The sequence below is a fragment of the Hippopotamus amphibius genome, chromosome 10 (genome assembly GCF_030028045.1).
Source record: "Hippopotamus amphibius kiboko isolate mHipAmp2 chromosome 10, mHipAmp2.hap2, whole genome shotgun sequence".
Lineage (NCBI taxonomy): Eukaryota > Metazoa > Chordata > Mammalia > Artiodactyla > Hippopotamidae > Hippopotamus > Hippopotamus amphibius.
In genome coordinates this window covers 31,766,935-31,794,803 of record NC_080195.1, presented here as the reverse complement: position 1 = coordinate 31,794,803, position 27,869 = coordinate 31,766,935, and the positions used below count along the sequence as shown (strand labels likewise).

The 27,869-nt window shown below is 41.7% G+C and overlaps 1 protein-coding gene across 1 annotated transcript in view; it reads left to right on the top strand.

Moving 5' to 3' along the window:
• The window catches only part of ZMAT4 (zinc finger matrin-type 4), a 356,647-nt gene that overhangs the window by 100,608 nt on the left and 228,170 nt on the right, over window positions 1-27,869 (top strand). The window contains exon 3 of the mRNA XM_057697356.1: window positions 19,273-19,362. Coding sequence (XP_057553339.1) covers window positions 19,273-19,362 — 90 coding nt within the window. The remainder of the gene's footprint in view (window positions 1-19,272; window positions 19,363-27,869) is intronic.

The window sequence follows — 27,869 nt, the reverse complement described above, 5'->3', positions numbered from 1 at the left end:
CCGTGAGATTAATTAATATACTCTCTGTAATCGATTTGAATTAAGAGGTGTTTTTTGGATGCCTACTGTATACCCTGCCCTGAGAATGTAGATGATTCTTACGATGTATACATTTCCCTTTGCCAGGGTGGTTGTGGTTCGGGGCTACGTGAGTTACGCTTGGGGTGGGGGTTACTAGATATGCATTTGATATGCTGGAAATATTTTATAAATTGCTTAAATGAAGATGATAAAGAGGCTTAAATATATGGTAAAGACAATGAGACCTATGAGAGGTGCAAATAGGATGAAATTAGTTTCTTGAGTAACTGGGGAAGCGTCCTTAGAGGGGTGAGTCTTGGAATAGACATAGAAGGGTTATTCTGTTCGGGTATGTGATGAGAGATATATGTGCGTCTCAGGAATTGGGAAGAGAATCAACAAGTGTGATGCTTTGTGACGACCTAGAGGGGTGGGATAGGGACAGTGGGAGGGAGGCTCCAGAGGGAGGGGATATGGGGATATATATAGCTGATACATATAGCTGATTCACTTTGTTGTAGAGCAGAAATGAACACAATACTGTAAAGCAATTATACTTCAATAAAAAAAAAAGAAACAAACTCAAGTATAAATGGAGGAAAAAAACAACCAAACATACAGAAGCAGGAATATGTCTTCTGTAATCTTAGGATGGTAAGGGGAAATTATCCCATGGTACAATGTTGTAGTTAAGGCCATTTAACCCCTGGAATGAGAAAACCTGGGGTCAAATACTGTCTCTATACAACCTACAGGTTGTACACAGCCTACTAAGCATGTAACCTGGATAAGATAATCACATTCTGAGTTCATAAAGCCTTCTCAAAATTGAGCTATGCAAAGTGCCTCTCCTGGTATTTATTTATGCTCTTTTATCCCCATACTCTGGAAAGGCCTTGGCCTTGGGGGTCCCTGAAAGAGCTGATAGCAGAGGGCTGGCTGCTCACAGGTCCCAGAAGCAGAGACCACAGGTTCTCCAGGGAAGGGCATCTGGGCAGTGCAGCTCCACGTCCATCTCTCACAAGTTCTAATGGTCTATTGACTTCATCAGTTTTTTTCTAGATACATTAAAAAAATAAATTTATTTGTTTATTTAATTTATTTATTGGCTGCATTGGGTTTTCATTGCTGCGTGTGGGTTTTCTCTAATTACGGCAAGTGGGGGGGCTACTCTTTGTTGCAGTGCACAGGTTCCTCATTGCCGTGGCTTCTCTTGTAAGACTGTGGGCTCTAGGCATGCGCAGGCTTCAGTAGTTGCAGCACATGGGCTCAGTAGTTGTGGCACGCGGGCTCTAGAGCACCGGCTCAGTAGTCGTGGCACATGGGCTTATTTGCTCCATGGCATGTGGGATCGTCCTGGACCAGGGATCGAACCCACGTCCCCTGCATTGGCAGGCAGATTCTTAACCACTGTGCCACCAGGGAAGTCCTCTAGATATATTTTTATTATTTGCAAATAGCGAGCTTGAGCTTTTCTCTTCCTTCGCCCAGATCTCTTTTTTTTTTTCTTTCTATCTTTACGGAGTTAATAAGGAGCTCCAGCACTCTGAGCGACAGCAAGAGTGACAGTGCTCATAGTCTTTAAAGAAATACAATCCAATTTTTCCCATTATGTGTACTCGTCACTTTAGATTTTTCATATAACCTCTATGGAGACAAGAATGTTCCTGCCTTTCCCTCGTTTACTAAGTTATGAAAAGGATATAAATAGATGCTGGATTTTATCATATGATTTTTTGTGTTGGTTGAGATAATGATTTTCCTCTTCCTTTAGTCTATTAATGTGGTAAATAACATTGATCTTTTGGATGCTGTGCAATGCTTGCACTTCTCAGATAATCCATTATTGATCACGATGTCTTACTTTCAAAAAACACCATGCTGTATTCAGTTTGTTAATTTTACTTAAGGGTTTTGGCATCTACATTATTTTTTTTAATTTAATAGACAATTTTTTAGAGTAGTTTTCAGGGTCACAGAAAAATTGAGAGGGCGGTACAGAGATTTCACATATACCCCGTACCCCCAGCAGGCATAGCCTTCCCCATTTCAACATCCCCCACCAGATGGTACTTTTGTCACAACTGATGAAGCTACACTGACACATCATCGTCACCCAAAGTCCATAGTTTACCTTAGGATTCATTCACTCTTGGTGTTGTGCATTCCATGGGTTTGGACAAATGCATAATGACATCCATCCAGCCATCATTAGAATATCATATCAAGTAACTTCACTGCCCTAAAAATCCTCTGTGCTCTGACCATTTATCCTTCCCCTTCCCTAACCCCTGGCAATAGCTGGTCTTTTTACTGTCTCCATAGTTTCACCTTTCCCAGAATGTCATGTAGTTCAAATCTTATGGCATGTGGCCTTCACACATTGACTTCTTTCACCTAGAATATGCATTTAAGTTTCCTCTATATTTTTCAAGGCTGGATAGCTCATTTATTTCTAGTGCTGAATGATATCCATTGTCTGTATGTACCACAGTTCATTTTAACCATTCACCTACTAAATGACATCTTGGTTGCTTCCAAGTTTTGAAAATTATGGATAAGTCTTCTATAAGCATCTGTGCGCAGGTTTTTGTGTGAACATACATTTTCATTTTTTTTAAAAAAACCAAGATGTACTTTTTGTTTGATTATCAAAGAAAACTGAAGTTGAACCGTTGGAAATTTCACTTATGGAAATAGCAGATTCACAATGTTCAACGCTCATGAATGTGGTATATTACATTGATAGATTTTCATCTGTTAAACCAAAAAACCTCATACAGTCATGCTGTGTAATCCTATTACCTACCATTTCTGCTTTTTTATTTTTTATGATTTCATGTTTTTGTTTCATATTGGTCATATCTTCTCAACTCCTTAAATATTTTTAGCATCCTTATTTAACAATTTTGGTTGGTATTTTCCAATATTTTTGCTTCACTTGGTTTTGTGCCTGGTTGCTTGCAAGAACGCTGGTACTCCAAAGATAGAGACATTGAAAATCGGGTTAGACAAGGAAGAAAGATAATAACTTCTCTTTGGAAGTACTGAGTTTGAGTAGGACAGTAGTAGGACCTAAGGGGATGTTCTGAAGGCCGTTAGGAAGAGGAGAATGGAAGTTGAGAGGAGAAGGTGAGACGATGGTGAGAAGTGGAAAGTGGAGTCACAGAGTTTGAGAGCTGGGGGATGTCAGAGTGGCATCTCTGAACCACGCAGCCTCTTTCAAGCTCTGCACTTCTCAGCCTGCCCTTTGCAGATCGCCGGGAGGTTGGCCGAGATCAGCTCTTCCAGATTTTGCTTCACACTGAAGTGTGATCCAGCTGAAGCTGGAGATAGCTCTCCCAGTCTGTTTTCTTTTTCTTTCAATCTGGGCTTGGCAGCCACAGAAGGGAAGGGAAGAGAAGCTGATTAGAAAGGAGGGAAAGTAAAGCCGGGTTTTCAAAAATCCACTTGCCTCCTAAGCGCTTGGGAAGCTGCGAAAAATCTAATTTCCGGTCTCCCAACCCCTAGTAATTCTTGTGATGAAGTCTGAAACCTTCCTTTAAAAGAAACTCCCTACGATTCTGAAACAGGTGGTCCAGGGACCAAACTTTGGGAAAGATTGGAAGGAAAATAGGTACTCCAGGTCTGGTCTGTTGCAGAGGGGTGCAAGGTGGGATGGAAACTAGGGATTTCTGCCTCCCGCCACCCCCCCCCCCCCCCCCCCGCTGTCACCGACAGAGGGTGCTCTGCACTCCATGGCAGATGGATGTGCAAACCTCTGCCTGCTTTTAAGTTTGTGTCTCCCTGGTCCCTCCACCTGAGGGAAAGGAGTGACATAGGGACTCTGGAGCATCTGGGGAGTATTTATTGAATACAACCATCGTTCACTGAATAAATCTATCTCTCTGAACCACCTGGCTAGGGAGAATGGATTATTTCAGAATTCCCTATTTTTCTTTAATCATGCTATCGGTTCAAATCAACCTGCCAACAGATTAAAACCTGGGACTGTGTGCATGTGTGCCCTGAAGGTCTGGAGAGCAGCATTAAGCAAAACAGGTATTTCTGGAAAAATAAAATATGCTTGCAGATACTTGACTCTAGGGATTCAAGAGAAAAACATTTCTGTTTCCCTGTCATTAAGTGAAACAAAGTTATTACCTTATTTTTCCACTAGTGGCGTGACTGGACCCTCCGGAATTCAGCAGTGCCGAGGCGTCCCAGCCCCGCCCCCCTTCAGCTGGCTAACTTTGGGTGCAAAAATCTAGCTAAACATGGAGGGAAGAAATAGGCACTGCATTCTTTACACATTATTTTACGCTGAAAAAAATGTTCCTAATAAATTTGCTGATTATTTTTCTCAGATGATAAAAGTTATATGTACCTACAAGTATTCTTGAAAATAGGATGAATACCCAGTCTTTGAAAATGAAGCCACATTTCAAGTGTACCAGATAAAACTGACTTTAAAAATTTAAATTTTGTTGTAAGTGGAAGATTCTCTTTGTTAGGCAGGCAGATATTCTGTTTTGTTAGTCCAATTAAAAGTTATTATTATTTACTATTGATGCATTCAAAGTGAGGTCTATTGGAGTTATGTTCTATAGCATAAGTCATCTAGCCATTTATTTATTTCAGCTTTATTAAGGTATGACTGAGAAATACATTTGTAATGTATTTAAAGTGTATATCATGGTGATTTGACCTATGTATACATTGTGAAAGAAGTCTCTCCACGTAGTTAATTAGCACATCTATCACCTCATGTATTTATCATATGTATTTACTTTCTATGAGATCAACTAAGTTCTACCCTCCTAGCAAAGTTTAATTATACAATACAGTGTTATCAACTATAGTCACCATGTTTTACATTAGATCCTAAGACCTTATTCATCTTACAGTTGAAAGTTTGTACCCTTTTACCAACCTCTCCCTCACCCTGCAGCCCCTGACAACGACTTTTCTACTGGTTCTATGAGTTCAACTTTTGATGGATTGATTTATTAATTGAGTCCACATATAAGTGATTCCATGCAGTATTTCTCTTTCTCCATCTGGTTCATCTCAATGTAATGCCCTCGAGGGCCATCATTGTGTCTCAAATTGTAGGATTTCCTTCATTCTCATGACTGAATAATATTCCTTTGTATGCAAATCCACATCTTATTTATCCATTCATTCATTGATGGGCACTTAGGTTGTTCCATATCTTATTATTTATGAATATGGTGAGTAATTGTCAATAATGCTGCAATGGACATGAGAGTGCAGATATCTTTTTTTTTTTATTTTTTTGAGGGTACACCAGGTTCAATCATCTGTTTTTATACACATATGCCCGTATTCCCTCCCTTCCTTGACTCCCCCACCCTCGAGTCCCCCCCACCCTCCCCGCCCCAGTCCTCTAAGGCATCTTCCATCCTCGAGTTGGACTCCGTTTGTTATACAACAACTTCCCACTGACTATTTTACAGTTGGTAGTATATATATGTCTGTGCTACTCTCTTGCTTCGTCTCAGTTTCCCCTTCACCCCCCGCCCCCTCCCATACCCCGAGTTCTCCAGTCCATTCTCTGTATCTGCATCCTTGTTCTTGTCACTGAGTTCATCAGTACCATCTTTAGATTCCGTATATGTGAGTTAGCATACAATATTTGTCCTTCTCTTTCTGACTTACTTCACTCTGTATGACAGATTGTAGTTCTATCCACCTCATTACATATAGCTCCATCTCATCCCTTTTTATAGCTGAGTAATATTCCATTGTATATATATGCCACATCTTCTGTATCCATTCCTTTGTTGATGGGCATCAGATATCTTTTTGATACTCTGTTTTCATTTCCGTGGGATATATGCCCAGAAGTAGAATTGCTGAATCATTAGGTAGATCTGTCTTTAATGTTTTTTGAGAAATCTCCATTCTGTTTTTCAAGTGGTTGAGTCAGTTTAACTTCCCACCAACAGTGTACAAGCGTTCCCTTTTTTCTACATCCTTGCCAATGCTTGTTATTTTTTGTTTTTGTTGTTGTTGTTGTGATGTTGTTGTTGATGGCCATTCTGAATGGTGGGAAGTGATATCTCAGTGTGGTTTGCATTTGCATTTTCCTGATGGTTGGTGATGTTGAGTACCTTTTCATGGGCTCACTGGCCAATTGTATATCTTCTCTGGAAAAATGTCAGTGTAGTTCCTCTTCCCATTTTTAATCAAACTGTTCTTTTCTTTTGTTATTGAGTTACATGAGTTCTTTACATATTTTGGCTATTAACATTTTATCGGCAATATGATTTGCAAATATTTTCTCCCATTCCATAGGTTGCCTATTCATTTTGTTGACGGTTTTGTTTTTGTTTTTGCTGTGCAGAAGCTTTTAGTAGAAGAAGAAATATCAAAGAAATACCAAAGAGCTGAATGGAAATAAATGAAATAGAGGCTAAAAAGACAATACAAAGATCAATGAAACTCAAAGCTGGTACTTTGAAAGAGTAAACAAAGTAGACAAATTTTTAGCTAGATTCAGCAAGAAAAAAAGAGAGAGGACTCAAAGCCAAAATTATAAATAAAAGAGGAGACATTACAACTGATACTACATAAATGCAAAGGATCATAGAGACTACTATAAACAAAGAGATGCCAACAAATTGGACGGCCTAGAAGAAATGGATAAATTCCTAGAAAAGTACAACCTACAAAGACTGAACCATGAAGAAATAGAAAATCTGAGCAGACTACAGGGATTGAGTCAGTAATCAAAAACCTCTTCATAAAATAGTCCAGGACTAGATGGCTTCATTCATGAATTCCACCAAATATTTAAAGAAGAATTAATACTAATCCTTCACAAACTCTTTCAAAAACTAGAAGAGGAAGGAACACTTCCAAACTTACTTTATGAGGCCAACATTACCCTAATACCAAAACCAGACGATGACACTACAAGGAAAGAAAATTACAGCCTAATATTCCTCAGGAACATAGGTGCAAAAATCCTCAACAAAATATTAGCAAGCCAAATTCAACAATACATCAAAGGGATGATATACCATGATCAAGTGGGATTTATTCCAAGGATGCAAGGATGGTTGAACATCTGCAAATCAGTCAGTGTGATACACCACATTAACAAAATGAATGCTAAAATCATTTGATCATCTCAATACATGCAGAAAAAGCATTTGACAAAATTAAACATCTAATCATGATAAAACTTTCAACAAACTGGTTGTAGAGGGAATGTACCTCAACGTGACAAAGACGATATATGATAAGACCACATCCTAAGGTTATACTCAATGGTGAAACACTGAAAGCTTTTTCTATAAGATCAGGGATAAGATAAAGATGCCCACTCTCACCACTTTTATTCAACATAGTATTGGAGGGGCTTCCTAGGTGGCCCAGTGGTTGAGAATCCGCCTGCCAATGCAGGGGACACGGGTTTGATCCCTGCTCCAGTAAGATCCCACATGCCATGGAGCAACTAAGCCCGTGTGCCACAACTACTGAGCCTGCGCTTTAGAGCCCATGAGCCACGACTACTGAGCCCATATGCTGCAACTACTGAAGCCCACGTGCCTAGAGCCTGTGCTCCGCAACAAGAGAAGCCACGGCAATGAGGAGCCCCTGCACCACAGCAAAGAGTAGCCCCCACTCACCACAACTAAAAAGAAAGCCCGTGCACAGCAAAAAAGACCCAACACAGCCGGTAAAATAAATAGATAAATAAATAAATAAATAAATAAATAAATAAATAAATAAATAAATTTAAAACAAACAAACAAAAAAAACACATAGTATTGGAAGTCCTAGCCAGAGCAATTAGGCACAGCAAAGAAATAAAATGTATCAGATGAGAAAAGAAGAAGTAACACTCTCTGTTTGCAGATGGTTTGCTATTGCTTATAGAGAATGCTAAAGACTCTGCTAAAAATACTGTTAGAACAAATATACAAATTCATTAAAGTTGCATGATACAAATCTATATACAAAATCCAGTTGGTTTTTATACACTAACAATGAACTATCAGAAAGAGAAATTAAGAAAGCAATCCCATTTACAATCGCATCAAATAGAGTAAAATATTTACCTAGGAATAAATTTAACCAAGGAGGTGAAAGATCTGTGCACTGAAAGTGACAAGACATTGATGAAAAAAATGGAAGAAGACACAGAAAGATGGAAAGCTATTCTATGTTTATGGAGTGGGGGAATTAATACTGTTAAAACATCTATGCTACCCAAGGCAATCTGTAGGTTCAATGGAATCTCTATCAAAATTCCTATGGATTTTTCACTGAAGTAGAATAAACTATCTCAAAACTTGTATGGAAGCCCAAAAACCCCAGATAACTGAAGCGATCTTGAGGGAGAAGAATAAATCTAGAGGCATCATACTTGATGATTTCAAGCTATATTTCAAAGCTTTGGTAATCAAAACTGTGATATAGGCATAATGACAAACATACAGATCAGTAGAGCACACAGATCAGAAGTAAACCCATTCGTATATGATCGATTAATTTATGACAAGAGAGCCAAGAATAAACAATGAGGAAAGGACTATCTCTTCAATAAATGATGTTCAGAAAACTGGGCAGTCTCATGAAAAAGAATACAACTGGACCACTACCTTATACTATACACAAAAATTAACTCAAAAAGCAACCATACTCCAATTAAAAATTAATAAAAATTAACTCAAAATGGATTAAAGACTTACACATAAAACCTGAAACCATAAAATTCCCAGAAGAAAGTATAGGGAGTAAACTCCTTGACATTGGTTTGAGCAATGATTTTTTTTTTTTTTGATTTGACACCAAAAGCAAAGGCAACCTAAGCAAAAATAAGCAAGTGGGACTGTAAAACAAAAGCAGACTACAGAGCAAAAAAGCTTCTGCTCACCTGACTGTTTAAGTAATTAACATGCTTTTACAGAGGAAGCGCTCTGTGCAGAACTTTTAAAGGTGCATGGTGGGGATAGACCAGGACTATAAAATTAATAAAAATAGAGGCTTCAATCATAACAACAGAATTCAGTTTGAGAATAATTATACAGTACATGCCAAAGAGTATAAAATAATAGGGTAAAAGGAATCAAATGTAAAAATATTGCAGAGTAATGAGGACACATGAACCACGCTCTTGCTGCCATGCTTGTCGGGTTATCTAGGTGACCTTGTCTGTTTCACAAGACCAGGGACTTGGTTTTATCTTGGTTTCTCCACTCTAAACAAATAGACGGAGACAAGGGTTTGCTCTTGGCAGTGGAGGGGTTAATCTTGGAAGACCCCACACAGTCATGTTTTTAGAAAGTGTTAATATTTTCCTTATTCCAGGCATGAATTTTGTAGGAGAAACCGAGAGACCTTGGGAAATGATAGCACAGGATTGGCTTGTGTTGTTTAAGCTGTCACATTGCAGAAGGATTTGGTAGCTTTGTTGCTTCAAATCACCCATCTTTTCTGACTTTAATCACTGATCTCACTGGCTTTAATTTTTCCCTCATCTCTAACTTTAACGTCTTTACAGGAGCTTCTGGAGGAAAAAAAATCATTTTTGTTTTATTTTCCCAAACAGCAAAAGCAAGACCTAGATGAGGTATATTGCATTATTTATCTTCTGATGTCCTCTTATTTCTCCTGTGATTCTGCTTAAAAGGCACAGACATCATGGAGCCATGTTTAACTCTGCCCTCACACCACGAAAAATCGTTCCTCTGTACTTTGGTCAGAATGTAATGTTTTGAGTTGCAAGACTTTGATTTAAAATTGTAATGCACTGATGCAAGCACTTGTGTAGGCAGACAGAAGTACGGATTTAGTGCAAACATGTTTACACAATCATGAATACTGCCCAGCGCACCATATAGTGATTTTCTCCCACAAAAATTCATTTTTCCCAAAACTTGTTTAAGGTAAGCATTTCTCATTTCAGATGCTCTTTTAAAAATATTTCAGAAAAAAAATAAAATGACTTCATTCTAGAAACCTTAAGGCTGTCCTGTTTGCTTTTGGAAAATGGACTGATTCCTGTATACAAGAAGAAAGACCCCCAAAGAGCACCTGGTGTGGATGACGGCAGATGTCTTAGTCAGCTCAGGCTGCCAAGACAAAATAGCATCGACTGGGGGCTTACACAATAGACATTTACTTTCTCATGCTTCTGGAGTTGGAAGGCGAAGATCAAGGTGCTGGCATAGTTTCTGGTGAAGCCTCTGTTCCTGGCTTGCAGAACTGCCACCTCCTTGCTCTGTCCTCACATGGCCTTTCCTCTGTGCAAGTGGAAAGAGGAAGCCCTCTCTGGTGTCCCTTCCTCTTCTTAGAAGGACATCAGTTCTGTTGGATTAGGGCCCCACCCTTCTGACCCCATTCAGCCTTACTTACCTATCTCAAAACACAGTAATTCCGGGGGGTGGTAGGGCTTCCACATATGAATTTGGGGGTATACAGTTTGGTCCATAGCGACGCAAATGCCCAGGATCATATAATTTACACACTAAGTGACATACCACCCTGGGCCACAGCCCGTGTCTGACCGCAAGTTAAATGAGATATGCTAAGCCAGCATCTGGTGAATTGCGATTCTTGGAAACAGTGGAGGAGTCTGCTCCGCCTGTCCCAAACCTCCTCTTGCTCAGCCCCCCGGGTCTGTGCGTGCCATGGTGGCTGCGGCAAGAAGCCCCACTATGGATCCGGACTTTGGGACCAGCTTGAAGCAATGCCTCGGTTTCCTGGGAGTTTTTGTTCAAGTTCCCCTCTCCTCAGGTCTCCTGCTGCCAGTTTTTCCTCCGACGTGCACACTCTACAGATTGCCTGCAGGAGCTGTTGCTAGAATTCTCTCTGGTCTGCAGGCTCCCCCCTCCTCTCAGACCCGCACTGCTGGTGGGGTACGGGTATGGGAGGGGATGGGAGGGGATGGGAGGGGGCTTTGATTTCATTTTCAGAGTGGAAGGGAATCTATAGCGATGATCTACATGCATTTTCACACAATCATTGTACTTAATCGGGAGCCTTGGGCTCTTGTTCTGGGATCGCATCTTTCGTTTGTACGTTCAGTCCCTCAACTGTTAATCCTTTATTGAATCATCTTGATAGATTATGGAGACACAAATGAACAAAGCAGGTATAACCCATGTTCTCTGAGAATTTAGCAGTTGGTCTGAGATTTATTCATCTTAAGGTAAAATCATTAGAATGGTAAATCATCAAAACTCTAATGAACCTTTAAAATGGTGATTTTTCCTTCTAATCCTGGAACGACTAGGTCCCTTAAGGAATTTGCAAAATTAAAAAAAAAAAGCATAGATTAAAGTCACCTGTAAAGTCATCCATGGTAAAGAATATTAATCTTTTGGTGTGTTTCTTCCTAGACTTTGGCCATGTCTATGCACACAAACATATGTATAGTACACATACATATTATTTTTTTTTAATTTGGCATTGTTTCTTTTCTGGTTTGAAACATTTTTTTTCATAGTATTATTGCATAGATTTTTTCATGTCATTAAATATTATTAATAGGCTTGTTAATGGCAGTTTGGTAATCTATCATCTATATACCATAATATTTATCCCTCTCACTTAGGACATTTAAATTATTTTCTCATTTTCACTATTATAAATAAATGACAGTACATGTCTCTGATTGCTTCCTTAAAATGAACTTGTAGATGTAGAATTTTGGATCAAACAAGTTTTTATCTTTTGAATATATTTTGCAAAATTTCCATCCAAGAAGATTGTATCAATTCGCATCCCTGTTAGCTATGTACAAGAGTCTTAGTTTCCTTGTATCTTCACTGATATGGGTAGGTATATTTTGTAAATCTTTGCCAATTCCATGGGTGAAAATACATATATTTTTAAAGTAAAAATATAAGGTAGAATTTGGATGAACTTCTCTTCATGTATCTTTTAGCTATTTGCATCTGTACAATCCGTATCTACCTCTTTTGCCTATTTTAATATTTTTTTCTTATAAATTTGTGAGAACACTCTTTATCATAAAGGTATCAGACCACTTTCTTTTACATATTGCAGATATTTTCCTACTTTGTGGTATGCCTCTTACCTATACGTATTTCAGGTTACAAACATATATATATGTAGCTATATCTACCACTACTGCTTCTTTTGCTTGGTTGTTTAGAAAACTTTCCAATCCCAATGTTAAATGTATTTTCCTAGCTTTCTTTTTGGTCCCAAACTATTGGGTCTATTTTAAGAATTTTTATTCTAGTCCATTTATTTGTCTATTTTTTCCTACCACTAAAGCCACACTCTTTTTGTCCTGATCTTTAGTATGTCAGATCTCCAATATCATTTTCCCCCCTGCTTCTTTATCCTTTGCATTCTAGGAAGTGACTCTTTCTTTTTTTTTTGACAACTTTGCACCTTGTTGAATTTTTGTGTTGTGCATTTGCTTTCTTTTCTTTTTCTTTTAATTTTTTATAGGTTTTATTTATTTTTTACTTTATTTCATTTTTTTAGTTTTGGCTGCTTTGGGACTTTGTTGCTGTGCATGGGCTTTCTGTAGTTGTGGCGAGCAGGGGCTACTCTTCATTGTGGTGCATGGGCTTTTCAGTGTGGTAGCTTCTCTTGTTGCGGAGCATGGGCTCTAGGCAGGTGGGCTTCAGTAGTTGCAGCATGCGGGCTCAGTACTTATGGGCTTAGTTGCTCCGAGGCATGTCGGATTTTCCCAGACCAGGGATCGAACCCGCGTTCCCCTGCTTTGATAGGCAGATTCTTAACCACTGTGCCACCAGAAAAGTCCCGGAAGGAACTCTATCTTGACATCACACTGACCTGCAGTGTGTTGATTCTGCTCTTGCCTTGCTGAGAAAGACCTTCCAAATTAAGCTCTGATATTTTTAATGTCCTTACTATATTAACTCATATAGTACATCTTCATCTTAGTTGTCTTAACTCATCTTTGAGATTTAATCTTCAGTCCATATTTTTGTAAATTAAGTGGCCCGAAACATGTGTCACTTAAAACTTACTTCTATTTGTTGTAGTAAATATTTTGCAAAGAAAAAATTCCTGGATGTCTCTTCCTTGAGAGTTTTGTCAATGTCTGCTTCTGTGTCATGTGATTTTTTTTTCTACCTGCAGCTCCTCAGAACAGAAGATTAAGTCCTGCCACACATCTCCAGTGTGTGTGGATGGACCTTGGAGCCTTTCATTGTCCACCCAAACTCTCTTAGGATCTTCTGATCCGGTTTCAGCTGTAGGACTGGATGACAGACCATTTCAAGTAGCCCAGTAGCCTGGGTAGGAGATCTGGCACCCGCGGGCTTGGGCAGAAGCTTTTTCTTTCTTCCTTCTCTGTGCTGGTAAAGCCTTTCTCTGGGGGGTCAGTCTTCTCGTCTAGATTTCCAGTTGGTCCATCTTCCACTGTAGGTTTCTGTATCCAACGAATCTGTGTGCACCAACCCAGGAAACAGCCCTACTCATCAGAGGGCATCTCCGGCACTCATGGTTTTCTCTTTGTTTATCTTCATTTAAGCTCAACTTCCTAGTGAGGTTGCCCCTCAGTTTTTCTGGGGCTCAGCCCTGGGCCCTCAGGCTCAGCATGCGGGGATCTGCCAGGGTAACCTCTCCTCCTTCCTGAGAGATGGAGCACCCCATCTCACATTAGCCAGACATTCTTGGACAGCCAGGAAGTTAAGACTTTGGTACTTTTTGTCTCTTCCGTAATCAGCTCTTCTTTACCCTAGAACGAGTGGAAATATTTCAAAATTGGTGGCTTATGAGAATCATTCTTCTGTAATGATCAGTCTGTTCCAGGTTTTCTTTCTTTTCTTACAGTCCTTGGCTTATGTTAACTGGTTTCTGGAAGAGGTATAATTAGATATCTATGATGAAATAAGACGGTGAAGATTTAGCTAGGAAATCAGCAATGGATCTTAAAGCTTATTTGAAATAACACGTCTCCTGCCAGCCTCACAGCTGTGATTGGAGGATAAAATGAGAAGATAAATGTGAAAGGACTTTGAAGACTGTTGGGAACATTATGCAAATACAAAGTAGCTTTGTTATTGCCACATTTTATGAGACCAGAAATCAGTACCCTGGTTGGAAGCAAATTTGAGTTGCGAATATTTTAAGGAATGTGTGATAATGGAAGATGGTTATTTAGGTGAAGCACGGAGCCGTTCTATTTCTGTGTGTTTTGCCCTCTCTTTTCACAGCAACACATCTGAAATAGACGTTGGTCTCATTCTTTATCCCCGCAAAGAGAAGGCTGGCCTGAATTTCCACTTTAGACTATTTCTTAGAGTGCCAAGAGATTGTTTCAGCCACAGAAACTAATCTGCAGATAGGTCTGCCCCACACAACACCCAGCAACGGGGGCAAAGGTTTTAATTAAAATGGAAGAGTTGGTCATTTCTGGCCTATCTGGGAAGCTTAAAGTTGATGTGTCTTGAATGAAAGTAATGACTTTTGCTTAAAATGCAAATTTTAATACAAGAAAGAACCTGGAATTGACTCTCAGTGCAATTGAAAGAGATTGTAATTTCTTTTTCATGTTTTTTCTCCCCTGAAAGTAGTGGTCCTTTTCCCTCCTGAAACTCTGGAATGTATACATTTAACATATAAGGTATATTTTTTCTCTTTTAATTTCCTTGCAGTTGGCAGCTGGGCTTTTCTTTTTTAAATTTTTTATTTGTACATATTTATTTATTTTTGGCTGCATTGGGTCTTTGTTGCTGCGTATGGGCTTTCTCTAGCTGTGGCGAGCTGGGGCTACCCTTCACGGCAGTGTGCGGGCTGCTCATTGCAGTGGCTTCTCGTGTTGTGGAGCACAGGCTCTAGGTGTGTGGGCACAGTAGTTGTGGTGTGCAGGCTCAGTAGTTATGGCTTGCGGGCTCAGTAGTTGTGGTGCACGGGCTTGGTTGCTCCACGGCATGTGGGATCTTCCCGGCCCAGGGGATCAAACCCATGTCCCCTGAATTGGCAGGTGGATTCTTAACCACTGCACCACCAGGGAAATCCCCAGTTGGGCTTTTTAAACTCTTAAAAGCAGTGCAGACTTTAGGTATTAATGGTTCTTTAAAAGAATCATAAGAACTTGCTATCATTCGTGTTTATTTGGATGACATCAGTCAGTTTCAGAGGTAGCTTTCTTCCAAGCCTTCTCGGTTTGGTTGTCTGCAGAGCACTTACATCCCATAATCTCCATCCATACACAGAGAGCTAAAGTAACCACGCTGTGAAAAGTACACATATTTACCATAGAATTTGAATGGACCAAAATCAAGTTTTCAGTTTTGAAGGAGCATGTACTGCTCTTGGGTTAATTAGGCTCGTCTAATTACCAAGAATTACAGGGAAAAAAATACACATTTTGAATGTTGGTAAGGGTAGATGGAAAAGTGGTCAATTATATCAGTGTATGGTAAACGCATTGCAGATCAGTGATGCTTTTTTACTAATTACAATTATTGTGCCTCTTAAGTAGACTTAATGGGGAATTAGAAAGGCTTGAGCATTGTGAAATTATTATTACTTTTATGTTCAAGATGAATTTGTTATAAAAATTAAAAAGGAAAACCATCCAGACTCCTTTTACCCTAATAAATCATGCATTTTTTTTCCTTTCGCCTTGCCACCGCTTCTTGGTATACTTAGGAATTTTTATTTAATTGTTATCATATACAAGCAATTTGGAGTTTAGCATTTTCCATCCAACATTCATTATGTAGAAAGCATTCTTTGCATTTCCAACTGAACATAAGGGCCTTCCACGGCTGCTTGAACCTGTCTCCCATTGTTGAAAATGTAGCTGTCTCCCAAGTTATTTATTTTTCGTTGCTATTTAGATAATGCTGCAGTGAACATCTTTGCTCAAATTTAATTTTAACTTTTTGTGGGGAAGGCTTTGTTTTTCGGATAAATGGAATGGAATGAGATTTCTGTGCCAAATTTCAAGCAGTTTTGGATAGTTAAGGGAAGCTGAGAGGAGCATAGTTAAGAGACGTCATTTGGAGGAAGACGCAGCAGGGGACTCGATGTCCTGTCTGGACAAAGAGGTGAGCGTGCCAGGAAGAAAGGGGAGGGCTACTGGCCGACCTGTGGGGCTGAAGGAGGGTGAGCTGTGAGAGCACCAGGAACATTCTGCCTGGAACCTCTTTCCCTTGGTCAGCCAACATCATTTGTGGCTTTGGGTTTGAATCAGACTAACTGGGAGGGCAGCTCCGTGATCCTCTCATTGGGGAGTGGATTGTCTTTGGGATTTTTACTTCCTGCCTGAAGTCAGGGTGGGGAGGAGTTGGCTTCAGCCTCGGCAGCCTGGAAAAAGCAGCATGGGGAACAGAGAGGACCAGGCAAAAGGATGCAGCTACATGATGCACCGGAACACCTCGCCCATCAATCCAGAATTAGGTGGTGTTGGCCGAGGCTCTGTTTCTTTTCACCCAGACATGGGGGCGAAGCAGTCCTTCCATCAGACCTGGAGGCTGGGAAGCTGAAGCAGAAAAACAAGCCTTCAATGAACAAAATTGTGAAGAAGCCTCCGAACCCAACATCTCTCCACCACTAATAGCTTCACAGGAGAGCTGCTCTTTTGTTTTTTTTTCTTTTTTCCTCCAGCTAATGGGTTTTTATTAGCTTTGTCAGACTTCAAGTAAATAACCCAGTGAACTCTGTCTTTGCTGGAAATAGTCTTTTTGAAAGAAATGTTATATTTTAGGAAAGAGAAAAAAAACCCAACCACAAAACAAGGTGCATTATGAGATTTCCAATTTTGCCGTGATTGTTTCCCTGGGTAGATTGATGCCTCAGGGACTGTGATAAGAAGTTCTTCTATGGTAACAAACGCAAAATTGAAAACCTACTTCAGCCCCATTTGAGCTCACACTGTTATCACTTTGTCTTTTCACCAATTACCTGCCGGTGTGTGCTCTCACCAGCCTGGGCTCTGTGGCCACGTTCAGTGTCCTGGAGATTTTGACATCGTCTTTAAAAAAATTTTTTTTGACTATAGCAGTATTCCTGATATTACCATTACCTTTTACTTCCTCAAACCCACAATCCTGTAGAGAAGGTGTACACATTTTAGGAGTCAGCGTATTTATCTGCAAAAAGAAAAGTGCTCGTTTGCACGGTGTCACTCTCTAAAACACGCAGACGCTAAACAATAATGTTGAAACCATCTGACAAGGGTTCATATAGGGTTCCCTTTCTCTGTCCTACCAATCTTCCCACAAACAAGACTCCAGATAACCCTTGATTAAAACTTACACTATAACCTAGAAAGGGCTACAAATACATTTCAAAATCACACTTCAGTACTTTTCCATGTCTCTAATATTTTTCATGTTCCAATAGCACTTTTATACCCATTTAAAGACCTTAAAAGTGTCCAGGGACAGTTTGGAAGCACAGTCTTCTCGCCCCAGGCACAATGAAGGAATTAAAAAAGTGATACATGAGGAAAACTGGACAAAAAGGATTTACACTGTGTCCTGTAAACAAGATGCAATTTGCTACGTATTCTCTGAACATCACTTTGCCTTCGTGGCTAAGCCAAGGAGGCAAAACATCATTCCGGAGATGGGCTAGAACCCAGTTGTGAAGAATGACAAGTGGAATCAAGGCCTGGAAAGGGAGGAAATAATCTCTGAGTAAAGGAAGAGGATGGGGGATGTGGAATCAGGTACAATGGATTCAAGGAGAATTCACGTTGCAGAGACCACATAGAACTCAAAGTTAGGACTGGTGCAGTCTGCAGTGAGGGATGTTTAGCATTTTGTGGGTTGCAGGGTTTCCTATACAATGTCTCCTTTGATTCTCATGGAAACCCTAATAAATATCATCACATTCATTTTGTACATAGAGAAAGTGAGACTTGTTTTGGCTATAAATGAATTAGAGTAAATGACTTGCTCGATATCACGCAGCTGGAAAGTGGAGAGGCTGGAACTGGGGTTCTGAACTTCTGACCCTTTTATTGGTGCTTTTTTGTCCACCCTCTTGCCTCAGGTAGCAATTCGGAAGTTAGAACTGCAGTGTTGTTTAGAGATGAGGGAGTTCAGATGGACTCTTGGCTCAGCAAAGGAGTAAAGATAGAACTAAGAAGGGCAGGGATAGAGACACAGACACAGAGAATGGATGTGTGGACACGGGGTGAGGGGAAGGGAGGATGGGATGAATTGGGAGATTGGAACTGACATATATGTACTACCATACGTAAAACAGATAGCTAGTGGGAACCTGCTGTAGAGCACAGGGAGCTCAGCTCGGTGCTCCGTGGTGACCTAGATGGGTGGGATGGTGTGGGGAGGGAACTCCAAGCGGGAGGGAATATTTGTATACATATACATACAGCTGATTCACTTCGTTGTACAACAGAAACTAACACAACATTGTAAAGCAGCTATATGCCAATAAAAAAAAAAAAAGAAGAAAAAAAAAACCAGAAAAGGCAAAAAAAAAGAAAGCAGGGGGTGGGATCAGTTTCTCCACGCTGGGCATGGAGCAGTCAGGACAGACAGAAATTCACGGTCCTGCTTATCTGCAGGAGGTAGGGCTTTATTTGTTCAGTTGCATCTGCCTGCTTGCGTGGAGCTTAGCTCTGATGAGGCTTATGTTGGAGGTGCGGTGCGCATGCCTGGCTCCCAGGGCGACGCTGTCCCCAGCTCCTGAGGGCAGAGCAGCAGCAGTGGGGGGGGGGGGGGGACCCAGCTCTTCATCACAGTTGATCCTTGTATGACTCCCTCTGCTGACCTGTGCTTACCTTGGAAGACAGTGAAACATATTACTCACTCCGGATGAAGAGATCCCAATGGTTTCACCTTTCTCTGTTTTCCAGTCCTGAAATGATATTGGCTTGATCACCTTGGGCAAGTCACTTATCTGAAACTTCATCCCGTGGGACCCATAGGAACATGCACACGTGTTTTCTTTTTTTGTTTTCTTTTTTCAGTTTTAATATTCTTTTATTGACGTACAGTTGATGTATAATGTGTTAATTTCCTCTGTACAGCAGTGATTCAGTTATACATTTATATACATATGTGTGTGTGTGTATGTGTATATATATATATATATATATATGTATCTTCTTCTTAAAGTATTCTTTTCCATTATGGTTTATCATAGGTTATTGAATATAGTTCTCTGTGCTGAACAGTAGGAGCTTGTCATTTCAAGTGTTTTCTAAGGAAAGTTCCTTTGGGGCATTTGCAGTCACTGGTCATGTGTCCAAGGATTCGCAGTGCTGTCTCTTTCACAGTATCTGCTTCTGCTTTTTCTTCCCAGAGTCGAAAACATGCCAGTAAAGTCCGACTGTATTACATGCTTCACCCCAGGGATGGTGGATGTCCTGCCAAGAGGCTCCGATCAGAAAATGTGAGTATCTGACACCACATGATATCCTTGGGTAATTTGTTCTGTTTGCTAAAAACTTTGCAGGTCTGGGAATTGCATTATGTCCAGCTTAGTGGGAAAGCTAAGTGAGTCGAAATCGTTCTCATTAAATATTACAGAAAATATGACATGTAAACAAGTGTTTTCCTTTTTTTCTGCCGAAACTTGCCAGGATAGGGTTGGGAGACTTTTTGAGGATGTTCCTTTGTGGAGAAAAGAACAGACAGAGGCTGGGTGAGGGGAGGTGGGCGCCTTCCGAAGACATGACCTTGGGCAAACCTGTCAGAAAGATGGGATGCTTTGCTTTCTGCATAACGTGTGTTTCCTTTGGTATGTAAAACAGAAGGCCTCTTTTTTCGTTTATAAGGAAAACTGTGCACATCTTGCAAATAAAAATATTCAAGGTTTTGATCAGTGTCACCTTTCCCTGAGGGAATGTTTACTTAGGAAGACAGATGACAATTAGAAAGTTGCTCCGAGAGTTTCAAGTCAGAGTAAAGGAGTTCCCTTAGCCAGGGCAAGGCCAGGACCGCTGAGAGAAATATTCCTTCCTCCCTGCGGGGGACCCTTTTCCTAATGAGTGGAATGTCCTCCATCCATAGCCCTCCACGATAAAAACTGCCAATTAAACACAGAAACTCATCACCCTTTGAGGACTGAGAGGCTGCAGGTGTAGAAGTCACACCCCACACTCTCACTGTGCTTGTGATCCTGGTTTCTTTCTGCTGCCATATTGATGGCCGTCTTCTTTTCTTATTAAAAATTAATACATGATCATTGAAGACACTGGACAAAAACTGGACTTGTATGTTCTTCACAGGAGAAAGAGGGAGAGAAAGGTAACTGCATGTGACCAAAGGTAGCATGTGTCAGGGCTGGTGGGGGTCCACGGATTCCAAGCCCACGTCTCACAAAGCATCCAAGCATCACAAAATGAGCTATGCACACACGGACTCATTTGGACGCTGTGGGTTTATCTTAACTGCTCACTGAGGAAACAGGGACACGTAAGCCCCAGGCCTGCCTTAGAGAGACTTAAATACAGTGAGAGAGGTTAACATTGTATAAAAAATAGCTCTGATGCCACTGTGTAGGTGTGTTTGTTAACATTTGTACAAAGCCCCATGGAGACAAAGGGGAAGTGAGTCATGCTGGGGCCCTCCGACCAGGGAAGGTGTTACTGCAGAGCTGGCATGTGAGCTGGGCTCTTGGGGCTTGGATGGATGGTACCATATGGAGGTGGTGGGAGTGGGGAGGGGAGGATGGATGTTTTCTTGGGGGCACCCTTAGCAAAAGAACCTATTAAGCCACAGGAGGGTTGGCCTAAGCCAGCTTTTATGTGATCTCAGAATCCTGTAGCCACGCTGGAGTCACGTTCTCCATCAGCCGTATATTAACAGGGAGAACAGAATGAGGTTTTTTATGTCCCCTTGAAATTACTCAGCAATGTATCCCTTCATTCAGTAGCCATTTAGCTTTTAATCCTAAGAGTCAGAAACAATAGGATTCACGGACACTTGACAATTAGCTCTTTGAACACAGGTTATTTTCTCTTCACTCCAGTTGTAATCAGGGATGTTGCATTTATATCTGGACTCCTAGGGAGTGATCCTTCAGGTGGAGGGGAGGAAAATCTTTCCTTTCTAGGTTCCTTGGCTGGTCTAAGCATTAAACTGACATAAGACAGATTAACAGGAGAAAAACAAATTAATTTTGTACATTTTGGAGCCCCATAAAAATATGAGACTCAAAGAAGTGACCAAAGCAAGCAGCTTTCATGCCTTTTAGACAGAAAAGCAATAAATTTGTGAAGAATTGACAAGACAAAGGCATTTGGGCTTGCGGTAGCAAATTCATGAAGAAGTAACAAGGTTTGTTTATACAGGCTTCTCTGCCCTGAATTCTGCATCTTTGGTGATAAGGATGTCTTTCTACCTCCTGGTACAGGGAGGCTGCCTTTTCACATGGGAGATTTATTTCCCACTTTCAGGGGGACAAAGGATGGTCAGAATGTCCTTCTTAGACCTTGCTGTTTCTTAAGTAACTATTCAAAAAAATCAATATGCCAAAGTGGTTTATTTTGGGGGGTGGTGTATTCAACTCCCCTTCACAGGCAAACAGAAAGGGGCACTGGCACTCATGCTGGTGACCTTGAAGACATGGTCTTTGCCACTCTGGCCAGACCCATGCTTTGCCCCACTCAGGCACCGGTTCTGCCAGACACCTTGGGGTCAGTGTATAGAGGGGAAGAGGTTCGGATTTTACAGAAAGAAGTATTTGCAAGGATTCTTTACCAAAGGCCCCTTTGAGAACTTTTTCCTGGCTTTTGAAAACTTGGCTCTACCAGTGTTTTTTTGATTAAATCATTTTTATGACAATTATGGTCTGGAAGCAAATCAGTAAATAGGAAAAAGCAGCATAATGATCTTACTTTTTACAAGAGATGGTTGCTGCCTTAATAGGCTGTATGGACATTTCACAGGGGACTATATCATTTTCATTAGGTGTCTTGATGTGTTGGATGCAGTATGGAAGGTACCCGCAGCCCCTCTCCAGGGCTCTGAGAGTTGATATCGGTAACTATTTGGACCAATTTTCTTTGGTACAGACTCACACCTAAGGGTTGAAAGACTGAATACACAAATCAACAATGGCCAGACCATATATAAAAATAGAAACGTGACCCACAACCTGCAGCAACCAGTCCAGAAAACCAATCCACGGATGTGCAGTAACCAGCCCAGAAGCCTGCCTGCTGTAAGTCAGACTTATAGGAAGTCAGACCACTATTTCTAGCAACAATCAAGGAAGTCAGAAAATACCCCTATGACAATAGGCTCTGAATGGCCAGGACTTGATGGTGAGCTGACAGCATCCCTAATTTCTGTCCCCGTTTCCAGCTTAGGACCAACCAGAAAAAGCCAAATATGCACCTCTAACCAATCACAGATGCTGTCCCATTCTAGGTGGCCCACCTGCAGTTTCCCCACATCCTCAGCCTACGATCAGGGCACAGGTGAAAGCTACCCTGATGAATCTTCCCCACTTCTCTTGCCTTTGAGTGTCCTCCAAATGCAGGTGATATTGGCCAGCTATCTCTCTACAGCAAGCTCTACATAAATAGACTTGTTCTCATTTGGTTGGTGTTTATTTCCACAGGTGGTAAAATGGGGGTGATGATAAAAACCTCTAAGGTACAGATTCATCCTAAGACCCAACCGAGCTAACGCATTTCTTATTTATTTATTTATGACTGCGTTGGGTCTTCATCGCGGTGCGTGGGCTTCTCAGTGCGGTGGCTTCTCAAGTGTTGCGGAGCTTGGGCTCTAGGCACGTGGGCTTCAGTAGCTGCCGCACAAGGGTTTATTTGCTCTGCGGCATGTGGGATCTTCCCAGACCAGGGATGGAACCCATGGTCCCTGCTTTGGCAGGTGGATTCTTAACCACAGCACCACCAGGGAAGTCCCGCTAACTTGTCTCTATAGCACTTTGTTTCCAGAGTGCTTTCTGCAGGCGCTATTATCACTGATCCTCTCTCCACCTGCATCTATGACCTTGGGAGGATGTGATACTTTGGTCCACTTGCCTCTCCAGTCTTGCCCATCCTTCCACCTTCCCTGCTCCCAGGGGCCGAGGTTTGCATCCTAGTGTTACCTGATTGAGAACTTTCATGGCTGCCCCAAATAGCCAACAAAATGAGTGCTTCTGAAAATAGAAAACTTGTTGCTGATTTTCCAGACCTGGGTCACCTATGAACCTTGGGCCCACAGTGATCCCTAAAACCGATGTAGTGGCAGCCTGGGAACCCACAGTAATTCTGAATTTATGTGCAGATGAACACGAGTGCCTGTTACTATTCCCAGGGCCACTGCCATTTCTGCTGCAGGTCGTTTGACCTTTTGTTGTTGTTGTTGCTTTTTAAAAACTTAAATTCATTTCTGTCTTCTGTTCTGGCCTTTCCAGATTTTTTAATTTCCTACGTTACCCTTTAGAATCCTCCTTTGGATCGTCTGTGTTTTTTTTTTTCCCCCTGAAATTTTAGAGCAAGCCATTTTCCCCCTGAGGTCATGGAGTAAAATTAAATGCGAAGTAAATTGTTATAGTTGATTGCCTTAGAGAAATTTTCAGTAATCCCCTGAGCATTAGAGCCAAAACGGACTTGAAAGATTATCTAGTCCATTGAGAGCCTCAGTTTTTCACCAAAGGTCCATTTTTTTTTTTTTTTTCTGTCTCCTCACTCATGGATCACGTGCTTTGAAAAAAAATTGTCTCCTTGGGAAACAGCACTTTTAAGTTGAAAGGTGATTTAATTTTACTTTTATTTTCATTCTGTAAAGATAAGTAACTGCCAACCCAAATTGCCAGTCAGTATTAAGTAAACAGTGTTTTTACATGGAGTTAATGTAATTCCTTCTAAGTGGAGAAACTTGACATTTGGTTAGTGTGATTGAACTTATCACTCCTAAATATTTATATGCTTTCCCTTAGGTCTGAAATATTCAGCAGAGCTTGAGAACCTCTATGGTCACGTTCACAGGTCCCTAAATATCCTGGATTTCAGATTGGGACAACTCAGTGTAATCCCCTCCCACCCCGTAATTACAGAGGTGAAAATAAGCCCCAAAGGAGTACCATCGCTTGTCCAAAGTTGTCCGGCCCGAGAATAAGACCCTCCCTGCTTCCCTAAATCCTATTCCTGGGCTTCCTCCACACATCCACACATCTTTTTTATTTTTTTTAATAAATTTATTTATTTATTTATTTGTTGGTTGGGTTGGATCTTCGCTGCCCGTGCAGACTTTCTCTAGTTGCAACGAGCAGGGGCTACGCCTCGTTGCAGTGCACGGGCTTCTCAGTGCAGTGGTTTCTCTTGTTGTGGAGCATGGACTCCAGGCGTGTGACCTTCAGTAGTTGCAGCACACAGGCTCAGTAGTTGTGGCGCTCGGGCTTCGTTGCTCCGCGGCGTGTGGGATCTTCCTGGAGCAGGGATGGAAACCGTGTCCCCTGCATTGACAGGTGGTTTCATAATGTCTGTGCTGCAAGGGAAGTCCCCCTCCACACATCTTGAAATTGTACCTTATGTGGGGGCATGGAAGCCGTTGTTGGGTCCATAGCCAGACACTAGTGCTGTTCTGGGGCAAAGTAATAATAGTAACTGGCACTTATCAGGTGCTTCCTACCTAAGTTCTAAATGCTTTATATACATAAACATGTTTAATCCTCGCACCTCCTGTGCAAGGTAGGAGCCGGCATTAACACCGCAGAGAAGCAAACGGAAATGGAGATCAGGTCATTTGACTCTGGTCACACAGCTGGTCAGTGGCAGAGACAAGGCTGGGAGAACAGAAAGCACAGCAAAATAAAATGCCCTCTGGCCCTGCAAACTGGCTCACGGTGCCACTCCCGGAGCCAGATGGTGACCATCTACTAAGTGCTGGGGGCGCAAAGATGGAAGGACATGGAACCTTCCTCAACAGAAACCAGGATCGAGTGGGGGGTTCAGTGTGCAGATCGTGTCTTTTCATACAGTGTGATAGGTGCTACCCTAGACATACATCCCGGCTACTGTTGATAAAAATCATCAGTAAACAATCTATAATAGGAATAGAAAAGAGTTTTATCTGAGCCAAACTGACGACGATAGCCCAGAAGACAGCCTCTCAGACCACTCTGAGCAACTGCTCCAAGGAAGCTTGGTGTTCAGCACAGTTTTATGTCTTGTCAGAGCTAAGAGCATCAAACAAGTCAGAATACATTCCTTCAAGGTTTCAAAAAAAATCCACACCAAAAAAACTATCAGCACATACACAGCAAGTCAGTATCGCCTCGGCACCCAGGAAGAGGGTCTTATCATGGAAGGAGGACTGGCATTGGCATCCAGGAAGGGAGGCATTTCATATTATTTATTTATTTATTTGCTGCATCGGGTCTTCTTTGCTGTGCACGGGCTTTCTCTAGTTGCGGAGAGTGGGGGCTACTCTTTATTGTGGTGGTTTCTCTTGTTGTGGAGCACAGGCTCTAGGCGCTCAGGCTTCAGTTGTTGCGGCACATGGGCTCAATGGTTGTGGCACACGGGCTTCGTTGCTCCACAGCATGTGGGATCTTCCCGGCCGAGGGATCAAACCTGCGTCCTCTGCATTGGCGGGCGGATTCTTAACCACTGCGCCACCGGGGAAGTCCCATCTTTATTTTTAATGTGAACATTCTTTACTTCTGGTCATTGTGTCATTTTCTTTAATAATTCAAGCAGATGTACAATGTAGGTTTGATAGGCCACAAACAGGCTGTTCTAGTTAGGATAAAATTCAAGTTAACACATATATAAGCCAGGGTGACTTCCCCACACCTCCACATGTGAACATTTCTTTTATCATCACCATCTGGGCACAGGAGAGGGGTCCCACATCTTTCCTGGCAGGATGGGCAGGACAGCGTTTCCGGGGGAAAGCGACACTGAGCTGATTGTTGAAGGATGGATGTGGACGATGCAAATGAAGAAGGGTGGACTCGACATGAGTAATGTCTTCAGGGAAACAAAATTCAAAGGTATTTCTGGATACAAAGTGCTAATGGGTGGCTGTGTTCATTTCCTTGGGCTGCTGTAACAAATGACCACAAACTTGTTGACTTACAGCAACAGAAACTTATTCTCTCAACAGTCCTCACAGCTGCAAATCTGAAATCAAGGTGCAGGCAGGACCTCCCTCTGGAGGCTCTGGTTGAAAGGCAGGTCCACGCTTCTCTCCTCACTGCTGATGGTTGCTGAGAACGCTTGGCATTGCCTGGTTTGCAGCTGAGTCCCACCAGTCTGCTTTCTTCCCTGTGTGTGTCTCTGGGTGTCTGCTCCTCTTCTAATAAAGTCACCAGTCGTTGGATTTAGAGATCATTATAATCCAGTGTGATGTCATCATGATTAATTACATCTGAAAAGACCCTATTTCCAAATTACATCTGAAAAGACCTATTTTCCAAATAAAGTCACATGTCCAAGGCGGACATGAATTTGGGGGACAGTGTTGACCGAGTACAGCAGTGGAGACAAAAATGGACATAGGATGGTAGACGAGGGTACAACACACACTGTGCTAATATCGACATTTGCTTTGTCGACATTTTCCATTTTCTCGCCTGGTCTGTTGCTGAATTCACTTGGGATTCACAAAAAAGGATGCATCTACCGACGATGCTATGTTGTGGCTGCCAGGTGCACGTTTAGAGCTAGAAGTGGGGACTCTGTCCCTGGCACTGCTACATGTTAGTTTCACAACTTAGCTTTGGAGTTTCTAAACTTTAATTGCCATGGTTTTATAATCGGGGATTAAAATCACTGCCCTGCTTTCCTCTGACAGTGGAGCTGGGCTCAAATACAAGCTTCTGGTTTGTGAAGCTGTGTAATAAACTGTAAAGTGTGTGTAAAATGTTCTTTCGTGGGACTTAAAAAAGAATCTCTGCCTCTTTGTTCCATTCTTTGGTCTTTGCAGTGTGACGTATGACTTCTATCGTCCAGTTAGGGGCAGGCCCGCTGTTCACATCTGGAAGACTCGAAGAGCAGTTAGGAAATCCGTGGGTGCAAGTGTTAGTATTTATTTATGTGTCTTAAGCCAGGAGTCAGAACACAGCCACCAGCCGAATGCAGCCACCGCTTGTTTTGTGAGGTCTGCAAGCTAAGAATGGTTTTTACATTTTTTAAATGTTTGGAAAAAAAATCAAAACAAGAGTACTACATCATGACATGAAAATTACATGCAGTTCAAATACTAATGCTCATAAATGAAGTCTTACTGGAGCACAGCCATGCTTTCCATACTGTCTATAGCTCTCCTCACATCACAGAGTGGAATCGAGCAGGTGCGGTGGGGGACTGTCCCACAAAACCTACCTTGTTTACTCTCTGTCCCACACAGGAAATGTCAGCCAACCCCATGTGAAGTGGGTGATTTTGCCAAAGGAAGACGTGGGTTGTTGCCCCTCTGGATGTATATCTCCCTACTCACAGGAATGATCCCTTTGGAATATTCCAGACTCTAAAGCTGCCTTGTCTTCTGTTCCTTTCCAGAGTTTCATTTTTTTTAGGGCCCAGTAGTTTGAAGGTTGTGGGGAAAAAGAAGTACTTCCCTGATGGTCCAGCGGTTAAGACTTCACCTTCCAATACAGTGGGTGCAGGTTTGATCCCTGGTCAGGGAGCTAAGATCCCACATGCCTTGGGGCCAAAAAAACAAAATATAAAACAGAAGCAATATTGTAACATAGTCAATAAAGACTTTAAAATGGGCCACATTGGCACTTCCCTGGTGGTGCAGTGGTTAAGAATCTGCCTGCCAATGCAGGGGACACGATGTCAAACCCTGCTCCAGGAAGATCCCACACGCCATGGAGCAACTAAGCACATGCGCCACAACTACTGAGCCTGTCTGTGCTCTAGAGCTAGAGCCTGCAAGCCACAACTGTTGAGCCCATGTACCACAACTACTGAAGCCCTTGTGCCTAGA